Source organism: Mchenga conophoros, linkage group LG9 (assembly GCF_057382185.1).
Source record: "Mchenga conophoros isolate Kocher_MC1m ecotype Shallow Benthic linkage group LG9, M_conophoros_male_GT1.1, whole genome shotgun sequence".
NCBI classification, from domain to species: Eukaryota; Metazoa; Chordata; class Actinopteri; order Cichliformes; family Cichlidae; genus Mchenga; species Mchenga conophoros.
The window spans coordinates 24,666,109-24,691,379 of NC_140534.1; the positions used below are offsets into that span (position 1 = coordinate 24,666,109).

The following is a 25,271-nucleotide window of genomic DNA, read 5'->3' on the forward strand; positions in this document are numbered from 1 at the left end:
ACAAGTAACACATGATTGGAATCATTGCTCTATTTGTAATGAAAGAAAACTGGAATCCACATCATCCGTTTGACTGAATATGGCACAGTTAGCACTTCATGGTGGGGCTTACTGTTTTGTTCTCTTAAGCACACATAGTTAAACACACTACAGATATAAACTGAAGGTAGATGGCACCATTGCTGAGGTACAAATAATTCAGAGATCCTGAGAAAGCAAAGAAAAACACAAAATACCAGACCAGAGTTCAAGATGTGTTGGTATTTATTAAATGTAAACATTTAGAACTGAATAAACCTACATCTGTGGTACCATACTTTGAGTTTAGTTTGAACATTCATGATACAATAAAATAAAAGCACTGAAAAAAAAAAGTTATAAAAACAAATTATTCCATTCAGTGATGACTTTAGGAAAACTTTCAAAGCTTAATGCAAAACCTCAAAAACACATCAAGACTGAGACGATTGGACTCTTAAACTGTAACAACTTCAGTGTATAAAAGAAGTAGAAAACACAATCCATGAATATAAAATTATTTAGAGCATATTTGTCATAATATTAGTATTAAGTATAGAGTATATTTCACTTTCAAACTTTCTGTTTGATGGACTGTGTTGGCAGATTTTCAGCCACTTGTTGTGACAGCCCCAAAAAGGAGGCCTTTGTATCAGCTTGTAAAGTGGTTTATAAATTTACATTCATTTCCTCAGTAATTATAATGCCAGCTTGTGCCAGGTGGACATACACAACCATGTTAAACTGACCATAAGACTGGATTTAATTCTTCCTCTTAGAGCTTTAGGAGCTGATCTTTGAATATATGACATTGTCCAGACTTTGTGGTTCTGATCCTTTTCATCGGGTGTAAACCAGCAGGCTGCCTTAAGGCGCAGCTCAGCTGTACCGACTGCTGCGACTGTGGCTCCTGCGCCTAGAAGAACTGCGACTGGACGAGCCATACGACCTGCAGACAAAAGAAAACGTTTCACCTTTGAGGCACTGCAGAGGTGTTTACAATGCACAGACGTGTGGAGAACATTTAGTGGGGTGTTTTGGCTTCTTTTATCTTAAATACACCAAAACACATGTGAAAAAACAAGGATTTTCAACAGGACAGAAAGATTTGAGAGGGCGAAAAGGTTGAAGTGAGACCGGCCACATCGTTAGTGTCTGTCAGAGTTCACCTGGGAACTCAGTCTTACCGCGATCGGCGGTCTGAGCTCCTGTAGCTGTCACTTCGCCTGCGCCCTCGTCTCCTGCTCACACTCCGACTCCGACTGGAATAGCTGTCATAGGAGTCTGACCTGCATTAACATCCAGCCAGGTGACAACACAGATATTATTTTGGGAATAGCAACAGAATGACACCGAATTCAGTCATGACATGTAGAGCTTTAAGACCCATTTCTGACATGGTTACAAATACAGCTCAAAAGTAATTATCAGGGCTTCATAAGCTTAACTTTAACTATTTTTAAGCAGCAAAAAGTGGGTTACTTATCATTTTAAAAGGACATGCAGTCCAACAATAATAGATATGAGCAAACAAGAACAACATCACTGAGAATTTAAATATTTTAATAGTTGTAATCGGTGAAAAACAAGCTCAACAATGGTAAACAGATCACTGTATAAGGGAACACAATGTGTCAGGGAATCGGCTGTTAGAATGTACTGTTAGAAAGAGCGGATTGGTGAGTTTCATGTGGTTTCTGATACGTAACAACAGCTGTGGCTCCAGATGTGCTTGCAAAAGTACTGGACTAGTTTGACTATCGTATGGATGCCGTGTGTTAACATTGAGCACTTGTGGATATTTTCAATTTTGTGTGTAAAATTTTATATTAAGCCATTTACTTCAAGATTTTATGTCCATTACTATAAAATATAATATATTTTTAATTCTGATGATTCTCTTTGACACACTGTATTTTAAAAGGTGACATTTAGTGCCAACAGCAGACTTTTCAGTATTAATTTTACTACCCTGTAAAATATGGCTGTTCGATATAACGATATAGATCGGATGACGATATAAAAACGTCTATCGTTTCATTTTACGCTATCGTTTGTTTCGTGGTGTCGCAAAATAAACTGTTTACAGCAATATTTTTTCATCGTTTTGATGGTCACTGTAGTGGCTATATTAATTTCTTAAAGTTCTCTCTTTCTCTTATATTTAATATAACCACACGACGAACGGACAAGCGCCTGTTTTTATGCGTTGTCGTTAGCAACAACAACGGTAACAGCATCGCGTGTCTGCTTGTTTATTTTCCACATAAACCTTTCACAATAAAGCTCAAGATCCTGTTGAGACTTTTCAAAATAAACTGAATCACGTGAAATAGTATGTAGAGTATTTAGGGATGAGAAGCAAAAAAGAGCCGCCAGGTGCTAAAAAATAAACCTTAGACTCAAACGTTAGAACAGGCTTTTCCCCGCAGCACGCCGTGTAATAAATACTCACAAAGAAACGGCGGCCGTTACAACTTATGTCTAAAAATATATAGTTTCACGCGTCAGTTAAAACACTCGACTCCAGGTACACGACGCCCAGCTGGAAACACTTCACGCAAGTCGAGCTGCCCGAGATTCACAGAATTTACAGAAGATTTTGTGATTTTTATCGTTATCGGGACGATAGATGTCTTATATCGGGATATGAGATTTTGGTCATATCGCACAGCCCTACTGTAAAACCTTTCAAGCCCTGTTTAAAGACCTTCAGCTCAAAGTTTTGTGTCCATCTTAAGACATATGGATCCTGTTTTTGGTCTAAAGTCCGATCATTACAACAATCCCATCAATCTGACTGTACCGAGTTTTGTTTTTCCAGTTTCAAGCATTCATCTTCTGTGGTGCCACATTAAATGTTATTGAAAATACTGATGGATCTGCACATGCTTTTAGGTTTTGAAATATCTATACTATTTATCAAAAGTCTAAACGTTTCTTTGTCTGACCAACAGTCCTGCTGGTAAACCTGCTGCTTAATAAGACGAAGCAGAAAATATTCACAACCTCAGCGATATTTGGCCAAAATTATGAGGGCTGTAAAAAAATCAGCTGATCTCTTACAAACTTATACGTGTTCTCAGTTACAATTATATTGCCATTTTTTAAGCTCAACATACTTCATTGCGTTTCTATGAACAATTCCACATTTCTAAATGTGACTTAAGTGTCCTCACACACCTGGATCTTCTCCGGCGAATATATGAGCGGCTTCTGGAATGACTTCTATTGTACGTCCGGCTGACGGGAACAACAGAAAACACCAAAAATCAGACGTTTAACTTCAACATCATAGATTAGTAACTGTTAAAACATTGTGGGCACATTTATAAAGACATTTTTGAGTTTTCTTCTTAGGAATCAACACAGAAATCTAAAATGCCAACTACAGAATATTCCCTATCAGATCTTGCACTTGTCCCATGAGTGTTTCATAGTGTACCTGTGACTCCTGTAACTGCGGTACGTGGTGCTGCGAGAGCGAGATCGTCCTCTCCCACGTCTCCTCCAACTCCGGCTACGGCTCCTAAAACAGCAACGATGCTGTAACTTACATCTCACTCACATTCAGGGATGGAAATTGAAAAGAATTTAGCGATTCCATTATCAGCATCACTTATCCATTCGATTCTCTTATCAATTGTTATTGGGTTCTCACTGGCTCAGTTTTGAGAGTCAATGCCATTGTTAAACAGCAGTAAAGAAATTACATTCATCTAAATGAAATGCATGCTGTGGGTCAAATGTTTGTGCGTGTTGAGATTTCCCCTCTTTGTTGTGATCAGTGTTAGAGTCGTTACTCAAAAAGTCATTGTTACACACAACACTTTTCTTAAAAGTCATGCAGCACGTTACTTAATTACTACTGGGACAAGTAATTTGTTATACTATGCTGTTTGCAAAGAACTGAAGTTGTGTTAGCAGCATAATGCGGTTGTTTCTGTCCTGGATGCAGTTTTCCACTTTACCATTGATCTCGTACATAACCACGCTCTAGACTAAGTTGGTATTTTCCTCTGTCACGTGAATTAAAGTCAGCTGATTGTAGCGTGAGTGCAAGATTGATCGATAAGCAGCCAGACTAATAGTCCCAAGGAATTGGACTACTGGGAATCGGTTTTCTACAAAAAACGGTCCTTGATTACCATTCCTACTCACATCAAACAATTTATTAAGATTCAAAGGTGGCGTCTGTAAATCATCGCAGTGCTTTATTCTCACTTACCTGGAGGAGGAGCTGGAGCTGCGGGATCTGCTCCTGGACCTGCTGTAGGAGTGGGACCACCCCCGGGAGCGTGACCGGTGACTGGAAACAGAGCGGGACTTTCTAGACAAGGACCTGGACGTCTTTGGAGACCGTGTGCGTGACGTTCCCTTTGCATTTCCCACAGAGGGGGATCTCTCTTCACTGGAGCTCTCCTGGTTTCTCGGCCTCTGGTTGAGCCGCGCGGTCTTACGGACCTCATCGAACAGAGATCCCGGTCGGACCCGGCTTTTGCTTTTTATCTCCATTCTCACTCCCTGCATGTTGCCGGTCTGGTTCTCTTGAGCCTGGACATTTTTCACAGTGACAGGGGGAGCATTCACAGTCTGTACAGCTGACGTTCCTTTCAGTGGCCTCCATTTTAAATTGATTACAGTGGCAGCAGGCTTGCCAGCGGTTCCTTTGTCTTGCGATCCGCCAGCTGTTGTTGTGGAACTAACGGCAAACTGTTCTTTGCTATGAGATAAAGCAGTGTCATTGTTTTCCATCTCAGAAGAGTTTGAGGTAGATTTTAGGGTTATTTTAGGAACGCTGTTGTGAGGATGACATGAGACTGAAGGTTCAACAATTTCAGCATCATGCTCCGGAGTACAAATGTCCATGTCATCTAATGTCTCCGGCTCCTGGACACTTGGCCAGTGAGAATCGCTGGCGCTATTCCTGTTGGATGACTCTAGATGAGGTTCAGTGTGTTTTGCATTTTTGTTGATACTTTCTTTTGTCCTCTGTTGCCCCCTTTCTTCTTCTTTAGTAGGATTACAGCTTGCAGTTTGGTCCTTTGCATTGAGGTTATTAACATCAGCACTTTTTTTAACAACTCTTCCAGGACTATGTCTTTCCCTTTTGGATTCGTCTTCTTCTTCCTCCTCTTCAAACTCTAAAGGTGGTTGCCAGTGAAAAGTCTCTTTCAGCTTCTGATGTTTTCGCTTAGTTTTCTTGGCCTTGTCCTTACTGTGGTGGGAACTGCCTTTATTCTCACTTCTCCTCTTATGTTTATGCTTACGTTTAGCTTTCTTCTTGCTCTTGTGCTTCTCTGGCTCTGCCGCTTTCTCTGGGCTTTCCTCTGACTGACCAGAAGCTGCCGGAGCATTCCCTCCATCAGATGTTTTTCTGGAAATCTCATAATCCGATTCTGAACTAGCTTCCCCTTCCTCTTTCTCAGAAATAGCTAATGTCCTGGCTGTTAAATTTTCAGAGTCACTTTCTGAATTCCATCCAGAGATCGAAGATAACTTCTTTTCCAGAGACTCGGCATACTGAGCCACCCTTATCTGCATTTTCAATGGGATAGCGCTGTTGCTCTGGCTCACCTTATCACTGTCACTGTCCCATTCAGACTTGTTATTAAAAGTCTCTGCTGGCACTGAACTGCAATGCTTCGTCTCCAGATCCTCTGAGCTTCCCTTGTCTTTTATTTGCTCCACAGAGCCAATGACACCAGGGCTGCGCTCACTGTCTGTCCTGTTCTCCGATCCTGAGTGACCATCTTGACTAAGGCTTACTGAAATTATCTTATCCAAATTCTTTACTCTGCTCAGAGAACTGTAGTACTCCTTCCACTCCTTGTCTAGTGACTCCTTCTTTGCGTTACTTGTTTTTGGGGACTTTTCAGACTCTGATCTGCTGTAGGACGATGACCTGCTCTTGTGCCGATGAGTGGACCTGGACCTGGACCTACTGTAACTCCGACTCCGTGAGCGACTATAAGAACGGCTGTAAGATCTACTCTTGGATGACCTGCTGCGTGAGCGCCGTGAAGGTTTTTGTGCTGTGTTGTCTTCAGAGTCACCTGGCAGAGACTTTGGCGTAGCTGAAGTCTGAGCTTTATCTGCTGCGCTATCGACTGCTTGCCCAGTGGAGGAAATGTTGCTGGGAGCTACTTTAGCTTTAATTTCCTGAATATGGATGTAGGAGGGTTTCCATGGTTTCTGACCCGGTTTCCAGCGAGAGGGAGGTGGACTGTCGCTCAATGGGATCACAGGGACACTTTCAGGAGCCGGGACAGCTGGCAGTCTGGGGACAGGTGCGACTTTGCTCTCTTGAAGCTTCTCGCTCACAGGGATCATGGTGGCTGGTTTGCTTGTTTTTTTCTTTCTCGGAGATCTGGAAAAACTCCTTTTTCTGGGTGGCGTCAAAGATCTGGATCTGTACCTTGATTTAGACCGGGAGTGAGAATGGGACCAAGACCTAGATCTAGAGAAAGATCGCCCTCTAGATCCAGACCGGCTTCTAGATCTTGAGTAAGACAGGGACCTTCCTTGAGATCTGGATCGACTGGATGTGTATGACTTAGAGTAGGATCGGGAATCTCCGTATGACCCCGAGGATCGGCGTCTCCTTCTGTTTGAAGAGTGGTGTTGACTCGAAGAAGAACGAGTTAGCGAATGAGATTTTCTGCACCCTTTCTCTGAAGACACAGACCTTTCTCCATCTGACTGGTTTTGATGTTTGCTCTTGGAACTCTTCTTCTTGTTATGTTTCCGCTTTTTGGCCTTTTTCTTGCGTTTAGATTTCTTCTTCGCCTTCTTCTGTTGGCAGCGCTGGCTGGACCTCTCCGAGCTGTGGTCTGAGGAGTGCTCTGCAGACTGGGACCACGCAGAGTCGCTTCTGTTGTCCCATCTGCTTGAGGAATGGTCATTCAATCTGTTAAGCCAAAAGACGCATGAAAGCAAATAGAAGGAAAACTAGTGTTTAAAGTTAGGAAGGAAAACACTTGGTCATACTTGTCTCCTTTGCTCCACCGCTCGATGCTTGGGGGTTGATAAATTTTGGTTCTCTTCATTTCTTCTTTCCAGTGCGGTGGAGTTTCACTGCTTCCACGCTCCTCTACAGATGCAGAGCGTGATTTAGACCTCGTAGGAGTGTGATACCGCTGCGAAAGACAAAAAAAGTAAAAACTGTGCATTTGCAAACAATTCATTAAAACTAATTCTGCATAAGAGTTAGACTAGATAAACACGTTTTACAAAATTCACTCCTGTGACTCAAAAAGAAATCCAAAAATTTGAATATTTACATATACATTATGTTAGCAATCTCTGATCTTAGTTGAGGTGAGCTTACTATCGTTCCTCTGCCTCTGATCTTCCGTCCAGACTTGGACACAGCTGGTTTCGGGTCAGCTGGAAGAGTTGCTTCTTCTTTTTCAACTCTGAAAATTAATTTGAAATTGAAATCAAATTGCAGCACTTGCTGTGTTTACTTAGATTAGTGTTTTGGTTGCTCATTAATAAAAAAAAAAAGTATATACATGAAGCACAACTTTGAACTGACATATCTGCTTTATCTTCCTGAGATGGCATGTCCCGTCGCAGCAGGAAGCGGTTTTCTGGCACAGGTGGTATTTCCTCTGGCCGAACAACGGGCTTCTCTCTCTTCCCACCCAGCTCCCTCTCTTCTTCCACCTCGTTCTCTCCCTCTCGTAGCTCTCTTCCCACAGGGCTGTGACAGCAGTTATATTTTTATTAAGAAAACAACAAAAAGCTCCTACAGATGTCAGTACTGAAGTCTATACAGTCAATTGGTGAAAACTGACAACACACAAGATATGTGTAAGTATTTATTAAAAAACGTTATAATGTGATCATGAACAAGAACTTACATAATAAAATAAATAAAAATCACCTTTGCTCGGAAGGCAGACTATCTGCATCTTTGTCCTTCCTTGACAGTCTCCTTTTCTTTTTAGGCCGTTTACTTTTCGAATGTCTCTTTTGCTTGTAACGCCTGTGCTTTTCATCAAGTTCACTTTCAGACTCCACTGAGGAGAACTGGGAGAACGAGTCATGGGAGCTCAGGGACGAGTCAGCAGAATGGGAAGTTCTTTTCCGCTTGCCTTCTAGCACTGCAGGAAGAAATACAACAGAACGTGTGGAAATAAATTAAAATGTGCTAATTCTGAAGAATACTTGACTCGTATAGTTAGTAAAAGAAGAAGAGGGAAAGCTCAGACGCCAGGAGTCATTTTCATGATGGTACAAGTACAAGAAAAGCTTTGTCTGTTCTTTCCTGGTATGTTCAAGGCAATGAAAGCAGCCCTGGCAGAGTCAGGTGGGCTGAAGCCAACTGAACTCCACAGAGATCACCTCGCTGATCCTCATTAAACAGAAGATCCAGTTACACGCCCCGTGTTAATGCCAGTGGCGGGGGGAGACGCTGGCATCCAAACGCCAACAAAATGAACATGAGCATGAAATACGAGCCAGTTATAATCACAGGTAACACACGTTATCCCTCACTGGAAACAAAAACAAATGAGCATAAAATATGTAACTTTCACTACAGATATTCTATTAAAGCTTTTGTATTATAACAAAACTTACAGTCACACTACACTGGCTGAGTGGCAACACATCTAATCTAAACAAACCCAAAGATTTCATACAGTGGGTCTAAGGGTATTGTCTAATAGTATCTTCTAAAAGATCAAAGAAAAAATTTGGATACAATTCTCCAAAAACTACAGTACCCAGGATGCATGGGACCTTTTCATCAGATTTACTTATCAAAAATAAATGAATAAATACAACAAAGCTAATCCTTCCAATTAAGAAGGTTACTGAACGTACCATCGTTTGCAGACTTGGTGATCAGCTGACCACAGTCGATCACTCTCACGTCAGCGTACGGTCTGCTGGCAGAATCAGTCTTCAGCCCCTCAATCTTCTTTATCACTTCAAATCCGGAGATGACCAGACCAAAGACGACGTGGACTCTGCATAGACGCAAGACAGACTTGAAACTAAAAGCAACATTAAATGTACTATTATGTTAGTTTTAAGCCCTGGAGAGCATTTAGGTTTTGCCTCAATCAACTTCCTATGACAGAATATCCTACATTAGCACAGTACATTGAGCTAAAGTTTGAAAACTACCAAAAGGGTTCTAATCTATTAAAATCCCACTCACACAGGCCTGCTTAACAGCTAGCAACTGCGAGTGGTTGCTGGAGGTTGCTTCCTGATGCTCGGTAAAATTGTCCGTTTACGTTGTTTGCACAGCGTCTTCCATGCAAACTACGAGTGACCGAGGCAATCTGCTAAAGACCAAAGGAACCACCAGGAGGGTTTTTGGTGAACCAACCTATTTGCAACCCATTTCACTTAGTGACAGCCAGCAAATATTCAGCAACCGGTCAAGGAATACACATCTTTCCTAAGCAACAGGTGCTTGCTGAGTGATTGCCAGCCTGTGTGACTAACGCCAAACATGCTATAATCAGTTTAGTAACATAGAAACCTAACAATAGTTGTTGGGATGTTGGGATTCTTTTTCCCCAAAAAGTTTCATATCAATACACTGAAAGTCTCATTTTCAGATTTCTATATAGAATTAGAATGTGAAATAATAATATCAGATGTACCTACCCATCAAGATGAGGCGCCATCTTAGTTGTGCTGATTATCCAGCAGTAAGTGAGGTGGGGAGTCAACCAAAGGTGGAAGCCGGGCCATGAAAGTGGGAAAAAAGAGAAAAGAATAACAATAAACAAATACCTCGATCAAAGCGGGGATGCTACTGTACCACAGGGAAAATCTCAAAAGGAATTGTGCAACAAACCTTTCTTTAATGACATCTGATTGCAACTCAATTAGGAAAACACTCAACAGCAGAGTGTGGTAAATTACATTATCATTTTTTGTGTTATAAAAATCAATTTGCACAAAGACTACATATCTACATTTCCTCCTTCGAGAATTTGTAATCATGGAGGAAAATGTCAATCGTATGTTCAGAACCTGCTTTTGTGACAACGGAAGCCAAAATAACATTTTGAGTCACCTCAAGCCATTTGTGAAATATTTAAGCAAGTCCAACAATTGCAAAGACAAACTACTCAATGATAAATACAGTCAGGAGAGAGAGAAACACAGCCTTTGAGACACATTACCTTGGAAGAGCAGGATGCTAGAGTTTCTGTAAATTTTACACAAAAACGGCAAGAGAAAAAATGTAACAATTGTAGGTGAAAAAGAATGAATCCAATGTTTCTCTGCACTTTGAAACTAACTGCACACAGAAGAAGGGACTGCTGATGGTCACACTTAATGACAAATTCTACTCTAAAATCTCAAAACAGGAAAAAAAAAAGGGATAGAAAGCAAAAACTAATAAGAAACTTTCTTAAGAATGACAGTAAAATAATGGTGGTTGGGGGGTAAGTTCTTAAAAGCAATGTTTTAATTTAAAAGTTACTCACATAAAAAACTGTGAGCCGTTGGTGTCCTTCCCACGATTGGCCATCGACAGCAGGAAGGCTCTGTCGTGTTTGAGAGTGAAGTTCTCATCTGTCGGGGGCAGATGCAGAGGATTCAAGTGTTAATAAAAATAATCATTTAAAAAAAAAAAAAACAAAAAGGTTTATTAATTCATTAAAGCTTTTCGCTGTCTCACCAACCTATCCTTCCATAAAGTCAGCTCTAACAAAAGGTTTCTGTTGGGCCAAATATTACTGCAGTCTGTTTATAAAGTACCAAACCAGTAATGACTTTCAACAACTTGCACTTTTCAGATGAAAAGGTACCACACTGGTTTCTGTTCACATCATAGCTACAAGCAGATCTGCTTGCTGATGTGTGCAATATATTACGTGCATTTCTCAAAGTCAACCTTACATCACAGTCTTCAAGTCAGAGCTGCATTCTGATATATTCGAGGGTTAATCCGCTGTAGGAGTTCCAGAAAACACACTCAGTCGAATTTATAAAAGGAACCATTAGCTTTTGCTTGCACAGCTACCAGGAATGAACTTTGCAAGTTGTGTTTAGAAGTCTGGTTTACATATTGCTCTGGAGTTCACCCTTGGGTTTAGCAGGGTGACATAAGCTTTGTTTCTAAAAGCTTTAAAAAGTTAGAGAAAAATGTCCAAACCACTGATTTAGGAGATTCTCAACGAGGGTCTGGTCCATCTCAAAAGTAAGCACCATCACTGACAGTGCTTACTTTGAGGGCCCTGCTTAGAAAAAGCAGTTACGGCTGTAACAGTAACATAAGGCGGTGCGACGCTGTTGGATCACTTCAAGTTTCAAGGGGTTTTTCAAAGCTGGAGATTAATGAGTGCTTTGCAAAAACAAAATAGTCCCCGTAATGTACAGTTTTAACAAAGAGATGATATACAATATAAAAGTTAAAAGTGGAATATCTTCTTACTGATGAGCAAAACCACCCGTCTGGTTCTGGCTCCATGTCCTGCTAGTTCCACCTATTTAACATAAAAACCCTAATCTGAGCGGGGGGGGGGACCTTTCAGTACAAATGTGAATCTGTGACGCTGCGAGCATTTGCACTGCTTTCACTGACTGAGGAAGGTGGTGGGGACGATGTTGGCATGGTGTTACGGAGCTGTGTACATCTCTTACCTTTTCATTTTGCAAAAGACCACTCTATAAATAAGAGAATATGTTGAAAATTTTAGGCAGGAAGATTGTAGCTTTCAGTAAAGAGAATGCCTACTCTCCATCTTGATTTGATAAAGCCTACTGCTGTTACTACATAGAAGAACTACACAATGGAAAAGTGAAGGTCAGCGCAGTCAAACATAGAACAATTCGCACACAAAACCCATTAACCATCTATGCAACTTTATATGCATGCTTTGTTTTTTTAGTATAGATATGCATCACTATTATTAGATTATTAGATAACTTGATATTCCAAATACCTTCAAAGTAGCCTCCATATATGGATTCCCCTCCTCTTCCATTTCCTGCAAAGATTAATAAAGTCAAATAAATTCACAGCAGCTTCTTTATATTGCAGCAGTGTAATTGTGTGTAGCCGCTGAAAAAGATGCTGCCTCATCAGCAAAGGCAGCAGTGATTCATGTTTATTGGGCTCATTTTTGAAGTGGCTGCCATGTTCAGGAAACTGTAGTCTCCTGGATTCCTGCCATGAACACCCACAACAAAGCCGCAGAGCATGTTTACGGTATGTTGGCACTTTGATGAGATTAACAGCTTTGATCAGTTTTTACCCATTTTAATTTGGCCTCTAATTAATGTTATTATTGAAAAACATTTCCCACCTGGAGAGCATTTAATCCATCTTTAAAACAACCCAAATGAGAGGTTTTTTCGCCCCGCTCACATAAGCTGTGTTACGCTCTGTTGGCTTTCATTAGATTTTGGACTGAAACGAACAAACTAGCAAATTAGAAAAAGGTGGAGCACTGTGAACACGTTCTTAGGTAAACGGGGGATTATAACATTACCTTCAGTAAAGTCGCCTCCCTGAATCATAAAGTTTTTTACAACTCGGTGAAACGTGGAGCCTTTGTAGCACAGCTTTTTCCTTGTGACTTTCCCAGTTCCCCTTTCACCTGCAATGACATTCATGTTAACTGAGCTCTCACCAAAAAACAAAAACACTCAACCTGCTAATACACAAAGTGCTTCTGTGTTTACTAGATGGTTTTAAGAAACAAAAGGCTTTTAATATTGCCACAAAGGAATGAAAACCACATTTGGGTGGTGGCTTTCAGTAAGCTATATGCCTTTGGTCTGGCATCCTGCTGGTACTCCCTTGGAGGACTGCCAAATTCATTAATAAATCTTCCACTGGACCAATACTAACCGGGGACACAATACTGGCCCAAAGCTATTACCCTCCAGAGTCCCCTTACTCCTGGGGTGAAATGACGTGAAGGCAGGATTTAATTAGATGTGGTGATGTGTTGAAGGTGGCTTTCAGCAGAAAGAGGCTGTGTGTCCTATTGAAAAGCTAAGCTAAGGGTTTAGTATTTTACTTCTTTGGCTTCGGCACTGTTCCAGGGGTTTGGTTTCCTTTGGAGTGAGCTGATCCAATTCTAAAAGGACACATTAGAAACTTTGAGAAAGTCAGCAAACTGCACCAGCTGAATGCGGGTGTGTATTACTGCTTCACTGGTGTGCTGTCTGTGCATGTGTTGGTTCAGGAACAGACTAACGAGCCTTTTCCCATGTCTGCCTTTGCTGCCATCGCATTCCCGTTGGCCAGGTAGGGTGAAAAATGAGACGGGGGGATTGCTCGGCTATGTGTCTGCAGATTTATGACTTTCTCTAGGCAAACCACTGCCTCTACAGTACACTACACTGCTCTGTGTGATGAAATATCTAGAAAACAGAGCAGCCACAACATAAGTCATAAAATGGTGTATGTTTTTTATTACGTTATTGTCATTTTATTTCACTTATTTAATAACGTTCTCATTGCTATTGTATTGCAGTGCTTGGATAAACCTTGTTAAGTTGCACTTCTGTAAGGCCAAACAGATGAGGTTGACAACATCTGTGATGCAGCACATCACAGGACGTTATCTCTCAAAATTATGTCAGAAATTTTATTTTATTGAACAGTTTCTGACGCTTAAACTTCCGCAAACTTCTCGACTGTGAGAGAAAACCTCTTCTCTAAAGCTGTGACTCGATCAGTCAGCGAGTGAAATTTGCCCCTTTAACACTTTATTTATGGTCATTTGTACAAGCAGACGAGCCTTTGGAAAGAGGTTTAAACCACTGCAAATATGTTTCTGTAAATTCCTTCAAAGTTCAACAGGAAGTTAAGCACCCCCCAAAAAATCCATCACAGATGAAAAGATACAGCGTGAAAACTACGGACTGGTGTGGTGCAGTAAATGAATTTTGTTGTTTTTAACTTTGTTTTCCCCTCACTTCAGCTTTTAGTTAGTCGCTTTGCACGCTGATGTTATCACTGTCACAGAACCACTTCTGTTTACGCTCACTGTTAAAGCGCAGGTAGTGTGTGCAGTATTCTCCTGAAGGTTAGGTGTCGCCACGTCAGTGCTGATAAAGGAAAGAAGTCAAAACTGGAAGCAAAGACATTGCCGTGTGTGTTTATTCAAGAAAGTCTAATCTTTTCAAACTGCTGTAGCTTCCCTCCATGTGTAGTGTGTCAAACTATGAGCTTGTGTATGGATATATCATTAAAATGGCAATTAAAAACTGACTATCATACACTTCATACGTGTCTTCAACTCAGTGTTGCAGAAACAAAACTAAATGAAACTAAAACACTGTGCAATCTGCCATGAATGGCAATGGCAATAGTGCCATCACTCTTCTCTGCAGCTTCGGAGTACCCCAGAGATTTTTGACACTGCCCCTATCTGACAACGGACAATCTGTGCAGGTGGCTCAACGGACTACCAACGAGTGCTGACGCACTACTACCGCTGGACAATAATTCCCACATCAGCGATCCTGCCGACTCTTCAGTCTTTAGCCTGTGGTGATAATGCTGTGCAGACTTTGATCGATAAACAGCCTTTTGTCAACAAAGTGGATTATTTATCTGGTGGATTATTTATTTGGCGATTTAAAAACCTGCTACAATTCACTATTTACCTGCATCGTTATGAAACCACTGGGGACAATTTGACATTTGATAAAAATGAATTTAAACAAATACACAGAAAAGAAAGCTACATAAATGAAATGTGTTTTTCCATGTTAATCAAGTAGTTTTGAAATTTTAGAGTTAAAGTAGTGAAAATCTTGCACTTTAGTCTGGGTTTTGCCATGTTGAATCACATTTTTAAGCAGAATTATTCAAATATGCGATTAACGAAATGCTGTAAGGTCATGACATTTGACTGGAAGATATCTCTGAATGAGGATTACTCACCAGTGCACAAACAGAGGAAGTTTTTGCTGGTCTTGGGACAAATATCCGAAAAAAGCTGAAAGACTATACGCCCAACTACAAGACACATAAGGGGGAAAGAAGAGTCACTAAAAGTATCATCTTTAAACAAAGTCAAAATAAATCACATATAAACAACAACATGTAAACAACCGGAAACAATCTTTAATAGTTCACAGCTACATTTTCTATTACAAGCTACAAGTTTCTATTACAGAAACCTCTCTGTAGCTAATGGCAAGTCTGATACTATGTGAGGGACAGCTGTGGAAGAAGGGCATCAGCTACATCTTTCAGGATAAAGTCACTAAAACAGTCTGGTCAATATTTCCATTCTGAGCAGCTATCAGGGGTTATATAGAAATATAACCTCTCAGCACAGATACAGCTGACGCTAAACCAGTCTATCAAGTTTATTCACCACTGAGTGAGCCACTTTCATTTTGTAAATGAATATCAATGAAAAGCTTGAACACCAAAAACAAAATCTATACATAACATTAATTTAAAAATCCTTTTTTTACATATCAGTTCAAAGTATGGAAGTTAAGGTAGGCTCTAACTAACTATTCCCTCCACCTGTAAACTGATAAGGATTTCCCTTACTTGGCTCCCGGTTGAGCTCCACATCAAAGTAACACTGAGGGCGGTCTTTCACCCCCATTGCGATCAAAGTCCAGATGACCTAAAATGCAAAAACAAAAGAAGCTAAGCATAAAAAAAAAACAAAAAACAATGCTTCCCCCCCCCCTTTTTTATACGTATGTTTAAGCCAACAGAGACACAGCACATTGGAAAGAGGCTGTATACAACGGAGAGACTAAATGACAGCAAAGGAGGAAGAAACAGAAAGGGGAGGAGAGAGCAATGGTAGGGGAGAGACAGAGAGAGAAGTCTGTGGGGACATACAGAGGCTATGCAAATCCGAGCAGAGCGCACCACAGACTCCTTACTGTATATTTATTGCTCTGTGACAAACACTGAAATGTCACCACTCTGGCTGAGCCTGCTTTGTAACATTAACAATAATCTGGAAGTGTATTTACAGCTTTTAGTTTGAGCATGTTTGATTTATATATGGACAAGCACCCAGCAGACAATTAAAGCAAGCACCATCAATAGATCCCAATGTTTACCTTCATCATGTGACAATATATATATATATATATATATATATATATATATATATATATATATATATATATATATATATATACACACACACACACACACATTAAAAAGAAATCTCCTCAAAACCATGCACCAACTTGTTGAAGAGCTTTACTGCTGAGCCATGAGTTGGAAAACCACAATGTTTTTAGTCTGAGCAATGCAGTTTTAATGACAGCTACAGTACAAGGAAATGTTTGGTCTATCTGGAATTTGTGTGGGTGAGCAGACTGAACTGCCAAAGAGCTTTACGAGTAATGAAAGTGCAACACAGTACGGAAGAGGGGGGAAAAAAGAAAAAAAAAAAAGAAATCACAACAACTTCTCAGCAATGTGCATTCATCAAATTCTCTTCTTTTCATGTCCATGGTATGTGCTCAATATTTCTTTTCTTTTTTTAACTGTGCAGAGATGTGAGTGAACATGAGCTGCAGTGTTTTGTGTTATTAGCTATAGTTTAACTTTAGCTTTCCCCCAGAACACAAGAAGAGAAGTGAGCTTGGTGTTAAGTTGGAGTGTTTTCTGGCATTACTGCACAGGAGGAAGTATATCAAGGTGTCAAGATGATAATACTGAATCTATACATAGCCGCCTAAGAGGCCTGTCTTTTCAGATAAGCAGAGCTGCATTGCATTTACAGCAGAACTCGTGTCATATTACTAGCCTTGACTATGTTTGGTTAACGAGGAATGGCATCTGCATGAACAGTTAGATCGTAGCTGCTACGAATAGAAAACAATAACCAACTTCTGGAGAAGTCCCTCCTCCACTGAGCTCTTTAGATATTTACCTTGCATGTCATGCAGACTACAGTAACCACTAAAGCGCACTCCCCCCCCCAAAACAAAACTAAACAAAACAAAAAACAAAACACAAAACCTTAAAACAATGCTGTAAACCCAGAAACCGAGAATGTCCTTTTGCATTTCTTGTACAACGTTAGCAGCCAGCACGGCACACCTTGTAGCTCGGGTTTATCTGAAAACGACCTAAGGTTACTGAGGGTTTAAGCCATGCTGCGAGTATTAAAACGGTGTGAAATCTCCCCAGGCTACAACGAGAACACTGTTCACACAAATGTTAGGCGCTTTTCCAAAGCGGCGGAGCTAACAGCTAGGAGCTGGCTAAAGTTAGCTAAGCAGCTTACGTAAAAAAAAAATCACTCGTTTGCAGAGACTGTTAGCATTTATTTCAACGCTGAAAATCCTACCAAAGGTTATTAAAAGCTTTGATCTATGTAACTTACCTCTGTACAGTAGCTAGCCAAGAATCAGCTAGTCACTGACGGTCGCCACTTAGCATTTGAGTTCCCTTTTTTGAGTGACGAGTGCTGGTTAGAAAGCCGACTGGTGGGTGGGCAGTTTAGTAGTTTTGTCCCTTTCGGCTTGCCGTAGAAGATTTGTTGTGGTTTTGTTGTATCAGGAAGCACATTTGAAGTTAGCTCGCTGGACTAATTTTGATTTAAGGTCTTACTTCGCTATTATAAGTCGTTATTAAGGACGGCTCTCTTTATCGATCATTGATTGCTTTTGCATCGCGAAGCTGGGGCGGGTTTCCTGCCTGCTTATGGCGTGTTTTTGTTTGTGATAAGATGCATTAGTCAGCTCAACTACAATAGCTTAGGGACAAGGTGCAGCATGAAACCCATGATAATGAGGTAAGCTGCAACGAGATGTTGTCACGAGTGTTTAAATTGTCTTAGCTCAAAGATTTCTAAGTGGTGTTTAACTACAGAGACTACAGAGATTTTAAACCTACGCAGTTTCCCTGTTCAGTTACCATCTATTCACACCAACTAAACCTAATGCAGTCTGAAATGCAGTGTTTAGTTTTTTTCGGAAAGTTATTTATTTAGTTAGTTAATGTAAGGAGAATTAATGAAAACAATATCACATTTCACGTAGACAAATATCGTTACCAATGGTGATGGACAAATTGACAGGTGAGGTCAGACAGGAGTCTCGCTGGTATATGATGTTTGCAGACAACGTTGGGATTTGTACTTAGAGGAAAGAGCAAGTGGGAGAGAACCTGAAAAGGTGCAGGTATTGTCCGGAGAAAAGAGGAATGAAAGTTAGTAAACTAAGAGGGAGAGGAAAGGTAATGAATGTCGATGGGCTACATACCTGGATTCAACCATCCAAAACAAGGCAGGTAGGGTGGGAGTGTTACGAATGTCAGGGGCGATTAGTGGCAGAAGGATACCAGCAAGAGTGAAAGGGAAGTTTTACTAGATGGTTTGCAAGTTAGACCTCCTTTCATTTATGGTTTGGAGACGGTGGCACTGACAAAAAAACAAACAAAAAAACAGGAGGCACAGCTGGAGGTGCCAGAGGTGAGAATGTTAAGATTTTATTTAGGTTTAGGTTTATTTTGTTTAGGTTTAGAGCTAGAGAGTTAGAGAGGCAAGGCTGAAATGCTTTGGATATGTGGAAAGCAGGAGTAGTGGATGGATACAGAGCTGCCAGGCAGTAGGAAAAGAGGAAGACCATAGAGGAGCTTTGTTGATGTATAGTGAAAGAGGACATGCGGAGAGTTGGTGTGCCAGAGGACAATTCTGAGGATAGGGTCCGATGGGGGCAGAAGCAGCTGAAAGAAGAAGAAGAAATATTGTGACCAAAATATTCTACATGAAGTATTTTATTATAATAGAATAATAACACACAATTTGATAAGAAAGGAAAATGTAGTGTAAAAAATATAGAATACTAAATTTGAGTGTAAGACTAACAGCTCAGTTTATTTTATGTGTTATTAGCATGATACTAGCTGTATTTATTTATACTACTGACAGTTTATATAACAGCTATCATCAGCACTATATCCCCAACTTAAATGTGCTATTCCAATCAATATGATAACAGTAATCTGATCTTGCTTTGTGCTCTGCGTAGGCAGTGTGTGCTTCATGGACCGAGTGGATAATGTCTGTGATCCTGTTTGCCTTTGTGGTTCGGGTCAGGGATGGACTCCCCCTGTCAGCCTCCACAGACTTTGAACACAACCGAGAGCTCCAGCAGAGGAAGCAGCAGATTAAGACCATCAGCAAGGCGCTGGCCCGCTTCCCCGACAGAGGGACCATTAAGGGCCAGGAGCTCAATATATAGTAAGCACGCAACAAACGAAAAGCAGCAGCAGCAGCACACAGATTCATAAGAACCTGTCTAACTGCAAAAATGCACAACACACAGCCTTAAAGCAAATCGGCACGTATTTGGTTTTGTGGTACGGTCGACATACGCAGTGTTGTCCATGTGAACAGAGGGGCATCCACGTCACGCTGCTTCAGGCTGTTTGTTTACTAAACACCTTTTCTCCTCTCACCTGTTCAGCTTCGTCTCTTCAGAGGGTGTATCCTACATGACTGTGTGTCACTGCAGCCTCCCTGTTGCTAAAGCCTTCTGCTTCCTGGAAGATCTGCGCTGGGAGTTCACAGCATGCTTCAAAAGCACTGTTGTTGCCTTGGCAGCCAGGCCATATCCATTTTTGGAATTTGGTGAGGGGAGCGAAATTGCCTCATATAGATTTGATAGTGTCTTTTGGGATTGCAAAAGTTTTTTCTTTCTTTTGCTTTAAATTTAAGATGTGTTAACACACAATTAAATAAATTAAATCTTTGAATTTACCTCTGAATCTTGCTGCCAACTGACAGACAGCATTATTCAGAAGCTGAAGCAGCAGTACAACCACAGTGGTGGCCCGGCCCTAGAGGTGACTTTGGCAGAAGTCCAGGAGGAGCTGAGGATCCATCCACCTCAAGTAATAAACCTGGATGAGGTGGAGCTAACCAATGGCACTGCAAATGGGCACATGGAGCAGGGTCCTGGATCTGGTAAGGCTAAAAGCACTTGAAACAGAGCACTCTGCTTCCTGCCTTTGACAGCCAGTATGAATTCTTTGTAATGCAGGAATGAGGATATTTTCTTGCTTCTCATTGTGTTTTCTTGTTTTGAAGTGTTTATATTGTCGCTTTCTTGTGTTTAACAGGTCAAAATCAAAGACTGGAACCAGTGACGGCCCCGGGCATCCTCTCTCTCATCCTCAATATCATGTGTGCGTCTTTGAATGTTATCCGTGGGGTTCACCTCATGGAGTACACGTTCCAGGTACAATTAGTGCTGGCATCTGATTACTGTCATTTCAAATATGGTGCTGTTTATTTGGGGAGTCTAAATGATGTGAAAAACAATCATAAGTTGTAACTTTCTCTCTTGCATAGCAAACCAGTTTGTTTGTTTGTTTGTTTAAGTCGGGATATTTGGAAATAGGCTTGCGTAAGCTAATTTTAATTACAGATAAGGTAAGCTGGCTGAACTGACCGCTGTGCATTAGCATTTTACGGTGAAAGCTGAGTTGTTATCATGAGGTGTGCAAAAATTGGGTGAATTAATCAGAAATAAACGCAGCAAGCCGACTGAGACCGGAAAACAAATCAACTTTTTTAAAAGTTTATGTATTATTTTTGTTTTCGCAGGATGATTATGAAAGCATTTGGAATGTTGTGGCATTTCTCCTGGCATTTGCTTGCTGTGTTTTTCAGGTAAATAGTAGTTCACATAGTAGCTTGACTCTTGATTGCAAACAGAAATATGCTGCCGTCCATCTTTCTCTGACGCTTCTCCGTGTGAATCGCTCCGTAGTGCCACCTCTACCTTTTCCACTCATCTGTGAAGAAACTGAAGTGCTTCACTCTGTTAAGTGTGATCGTCCTATGCAACTTGCACCTGCTCGGCTTGAGAAACGCGTGGCAGCTCCTCTTCCACGTTTCCGTTGCCTCCTTGTCTACCGTGCTCATCCTGACTCGCAAAGTCCAAGACAGAACCAGCGACTGTGGCGTCTGAGGAGCGCAGGACAGCGAAATTTGTTGCACCGCTGCAGTTTTCAGTGCAGGCGAGAAAGAGCGAGGACGTAATCGGCTCGATCCACGATAACAAAGATGTCTTGTGGATTTTTAACAAAAGATTGAAAAAGTACAATAACAGGCTCGTATTTTCTCATGTGCAGTATGTACTCCAACTTTCTGTACATTTGTGTACAACAAGAATATCGGAAAAAGCAGTGATTTTTGGATTCTTAAAATGCTCCGATTAACCTCAAACCAGGAAAAAATGCATATGAAGAACAACACTGATGAATCCCAGTCAAGCCCAACTTTTGGGAAAAGTTTTGAAAGAAGATGGAAGAGCTTTTTTTCCAGTCAAAGTTTTTCCCGTTATGTTGGTGGGTTTATAATTGAATGCATTTGTTCTCACACCCAGCTCAGTATTTCTGTTGTCACAGAGCACTGATTAGCTTTTCATAATCATTTTACACTCAGTGACATCAAGTTAAAATTGATTTCAGTTGTACTTTTCCCAGAAAATAAGATAGTCCGTCCTGCGCTGGTAGGCGTATGATAACTAAATTATTTAATGTAGCTTAACTGAATTACTCTATAGCCTAAAAAGGAAAAAAAAAAAATCAAATGTGTAAATATAAAGCTATGGTTGCTCTACTTCTTTCTGTGTGGCAGTGCAAATATGGTTGATGGGTTTGGTTTATTTTGTTATATATTTTATAGCCAGTGCTCAGCTTCTCGTTGCAAAGGTTCACATTTAAGGGCTTCGTTATTTAGCAACTTCACAGTCTGTTCTGAAAGGGAATGTGTTAATCATATGTTCAGCTGTGGTTTGATTTTGAGGTTTGTTTGTTTTTTTAACAACGACTCATTTTAGACCCCTCGTTAGAAGAAAGTTGTTTCACCTCATCTCCAAAATAAGCTTGCTGTTGATCTCTAAATTGTGATGATATCAATATGCTTGTTTTATTAAGCTATTGCTAAGGTCGGCCTTAGCTGTTCTTCCTGAGGCCTGTACTATGAAGAAAGTTCAACATACCAGGGTGTCTTTATGCTACCTGTTCACTTTTGCTAACGCTGGCATTCAGCAGTCACGTGAAGCTAATTATTGACTCCCTGAAGTTAACCCAGGGTCTCCTTTGGACCTTCAATTGAAAGGGGTGGTGTTGGCAGTATCTGACCAATCACAAACGTGGACAACTGCTGGCAGTATAGCAGCTGATTTTACAAAGGAAGATAAAATAATACAATAGGGGAAACATGAAAAGGTTAAACACATAAAAGAGACTGAAAGCAACACACCCACTGCAGACAAAGGAGCAAGATGAGTGTCTGCCAAATCCAGCTTCATAGTACGGGCCTTGGGAGTCTGGTATGCATTCACAAAGATGCAAAAAGAAGAAGCAAGCCCTTCTTATAAAGGTATTATTAAAATTCATAGACAAGAACATGAAAGTTTTTTTTTTTTTAACTACCTATAACAGGATATTAAACAGCATATTTTGTATTGAATGTACGCATTTCCAACAATAAGTAATCCTTCTTCTCCAGTGTAATTCCTATTTCATGTTTCCACATATGAGAAAGTATGTGAACGTGTAAAAGCACTGATTATATTGCAGTTTGTTAGAAAAACTGCACTATTTATGGAGACAGTTATGGAAATTATCCTTTGAATATGTTCCTGTTTTCTGTTTACCTGTTGGTTTGTTTCAAAAGCCTCTATTTCCTAGGGAGTGGAGTAGATCCAATATTTGTTTCTCACATTGATGTAAACATAGAAATCTAGATAAATACCACTGCTGTGCTGCTGAAGAAGTAGACTAAGAATAATTTTACTGTCAGTTTTTGTTTTTCTTACGCACTCCGTTTTTAATGGCTAAAAGTTGCACTCAATATCAGAGGAAGTAGATCGTTAGTTTTATAGAGTTAGTTAAACATGTAGCATCAGGAATTATGTAAAATCCATCCTTTCTTTTTTTAATGTTTGATCCCTTGTTCGAGGACTTTTAAAGGCTGCATTTCTTACATCAATCCGAAGGTCTTTAACTTTATTGCACTGTTAGAGAGGGACAAAAAAGCTCATTAGTTTTATTGTAATGTAGCTTCAGTTTACACATGTGTGCCCTTTAGTAATGCTAGACTTTACTTTTTTCTTAAAAAGGTTGTTTTATCCTGAACTCCTGGCATTTGCTTGATGAAAAGCCTTTAGATTCACTGAAGTTCACTGGGGCTGCGAGGTTTCAAGTAGATTAGGGAATAGTGAACTGTTCAAACAACATAATTTTGTTTTTAATTGTTATGCTACTGATTAATTGAGTCCAACTGTTATATTGGCGCGGCGGGTATGTTCGCTGTTGATATCGGCATCTATGTATAACCATCCTAAATAAAAATTAAAAAGTAAAGGAGAGATGGAGAACACGCCCTTCATCCATGGTATGAATGTTGGTGTAGTGTGTGAACCAGAGGACCCTCTGCAACATCTCTGTGGGCAGCATTAGTGTGAACGCCACAAACACAACCAGCTGATCTGAGTAGAGTCTGGCTGAGCATAAACGAGTAATCTGCAACTTGTTGTGACAATAAAGCAAGATTATTTTTAAAGTACGCTGTCATGATATCTCAGTAAGGACTCATAAAGAAATTACAGATAACAAATGTTCAGGAACTTTATGTTTTGTGAAGCCAGAAGAAAAAATATTGTTCGGTATTGGTTTTAAAAATCCTATGCCTGTCAGCCGCTACTGGATATTTTGTGCGTAGGATTTTGGTGATGCTAATATTTTTGATATGTAGGAGGTTTTACTGATTCAGCATTTTCCAGTAGAGAAACTGTATTTAAATACACTGCTGACCAAATGATTTGTAACAAAATGTTTTTAAGATGTTGAACCAAACCATTTGGAGCATTTTTTTTTTCCTCTTGAAATGAAAACGAAGGATAAAGTTTGTTTTTAGAAGAAAACATACAGTACAAATGCAGCCTGTAACTGAAATGTGACAGTTTTCAAGTTTGCAGGTTAGAAAACCCTTTATGTTCGCGAGACCAGCCTGAGTCTCTAATCCTTGGACGGTTTCTCTTTTAAAATGAAGAACAGTTATTTGTATAAATTGTGGGTTTACTGTTTTGTGACTCTATTTATAATGATTGAAAATGATGGAACTGTGTCATTTATTGTAACTGCCAAAAACGCTTTTGATTACAGGGCATTTTCCCCATCTGGTAAAACTGACATTTCATTAATAAATAGTGTCTTTTTTTCCATTTCCTTATTTTTGCTTTGTGAGTTCATGGCAGGAAAACCTGCAGCAGTGATTGAACAGTACCAACATGAAAAATGTTAATTACTTTGACTAATGGGCCCATTTAACTTTTATATATGTCTATATGCTGAATTTTAAATCTGAAATTGCATGCAAAACAAATCAAAAAAGATTTTGGCCAAGTAACCAAATTAGAAATAATATGCCAATAATATGCCACAGCACACCTGAAACACTGACCACACTGAGTGTACTTTCCAAATATTACACCAGATGGAGCTCTTACAGTGTCAAAGAGACTTGCAGTCACTGACAGAAACAAATGAAACTCAAAAATGTTTTGAAGCTTTTAAACACATGGAGAATATTGTGGAACAGCCCTGTGACACTAGATAATATAGTAAATATAGTTTTATTTATGTATTTAACATCAAAGATAGAATAAAGCCTGTTGGGAAGGGAGAAAATGTGCATAAAACTACTAGTGTTGCAACAGGTTACACAACACACTTGATAGAGAAGCTTTAAAGTTATGACATTAACCCTTGTATGGTGTTCAGGTCTGTGAGACCCGTTTTCAGTTTTTCTCAAAAGAAAAATTAAACAATTAATTATTTTTTCAACCTGAAATTCATTGGCTTTGGCTTATTTTCTGTGAAGAACATAAATCCGAACTAATTTTCAATGACCTCATACTGTACCTCCCCCCACGCATTTACATTACATACAAGGTGTTCGGGTCCACTGGACCCAGGTCTAATAAAAGTGTTGAAAGTGCAGGTCCTGTGTTCCCACACTCTGTCTTCCTCCTTTCTGGTGCTGCTGATAGTGTTTTCTTCCCCTCCTGCTCCCGCACAAAGTTGCAACATTGTTGAAAATTCAACTATCAACACCGTCTGCTCTTACATTCCCGCACATTTTACCCTCTTTCTTGAGGGATCCAAATTTTATTTTCTCATACCCTGTCCCACCTGCAAATTAGGGGCATAATACTATAAATAAGACTTTGCCAGTGTGGTTCCTTATCACAACTGATCAAGATGGCAAAAGATTATCTGCTGCGAGGGCCATCCA

The 25,271-nt window shown here is 40.1% G+C and overlaps 2 protein-coding genes across 6 annotated transcripts; one reads left to right on the forward strand and one right to left on the reverse strand.

Annotated features, from left to right (window-relative positions):
- Positions 1-241: 241 nt before the first annotated feature.
- nktr (natural killer cell triggering receptor) lies at positions 242-17,488 on the reverse strand. Of its 5 annotated transcripts, none has more exons than XM_085287101.1 (17): positions 17,340-17,488; positions 15,530-15,608; positions 14,906-14,980; positions 12,495-12,602; positions 11,946-11,990; positions 10,485-10,572; positions 9,652-9,681; positions 8,854-8,999; positions 7,910-8,129; positions 7,559-7,726; positions 7,349-7,436; positions 7,009-7,157; positions 4,247-6,904; positions 3,464-3,547; positions 3,202-3,261; positions 1,206-1,307; positions 242-967 (listed from the first exon to the last, which is right to left on the reverse strand). In XM_085287101.1, the coding sequence occupies exons 2-17, from the start codon at positions 15,585-15,587 to the stop codon at positions 898-900; spliced, it is 4,149 nt and encodes a 1,382-aa protein (XP_085143227.1). In that variant the 5' UTR covers positions 15,588-15,608; positions 17,340-17,488; the 3' UTR covers positions 242-897. The 5 variants fall into 5 exon arrangements, with proteins under 5 accessions (XP_085143227.1, XP_085143226.1, XP_085143229.1 ...); XM_085287100.1 differs by having other exon boundaries at positions 4,247-6,928; XM_085287103.1 differs by lacking the exons at positions 14,906-14,980; positions 15,530-15,608; positions 17,340-17,488 and adding an exon at positions 11,644-11,667 and having other exon boundaries at positions 4,247-6,928; positions 12,495-12,550.
- On the forward strand, positions 17,471-24,201 carry sec22c (SEC22 homolog C, vesicle trafficking protein). Its single transcript, XM_085287105.1, has 7 exons — positions 17,471-17,750; positions 18,988-19,199; positions 19,426-19,589; positions 19,746-19,925; positions 20,081-20,199; positions 20,568-20,633; positions 20,734-24,201. The coding sequence occupies exons 2-7, from the start codon at positions 19,018-19,020 to the stop codon at positions 20,932-20,934; spliced, it is 912 nt and encodes a 303-aa protein (XP_085143231.1). The 5' UTR covers positions 17,471-17,750; positions 18,988-19,017; the 3' UTR covers positions 20,935-24,201.
- Positions 24,202-25,271: the final 1,070 nt, after the last annotated feature.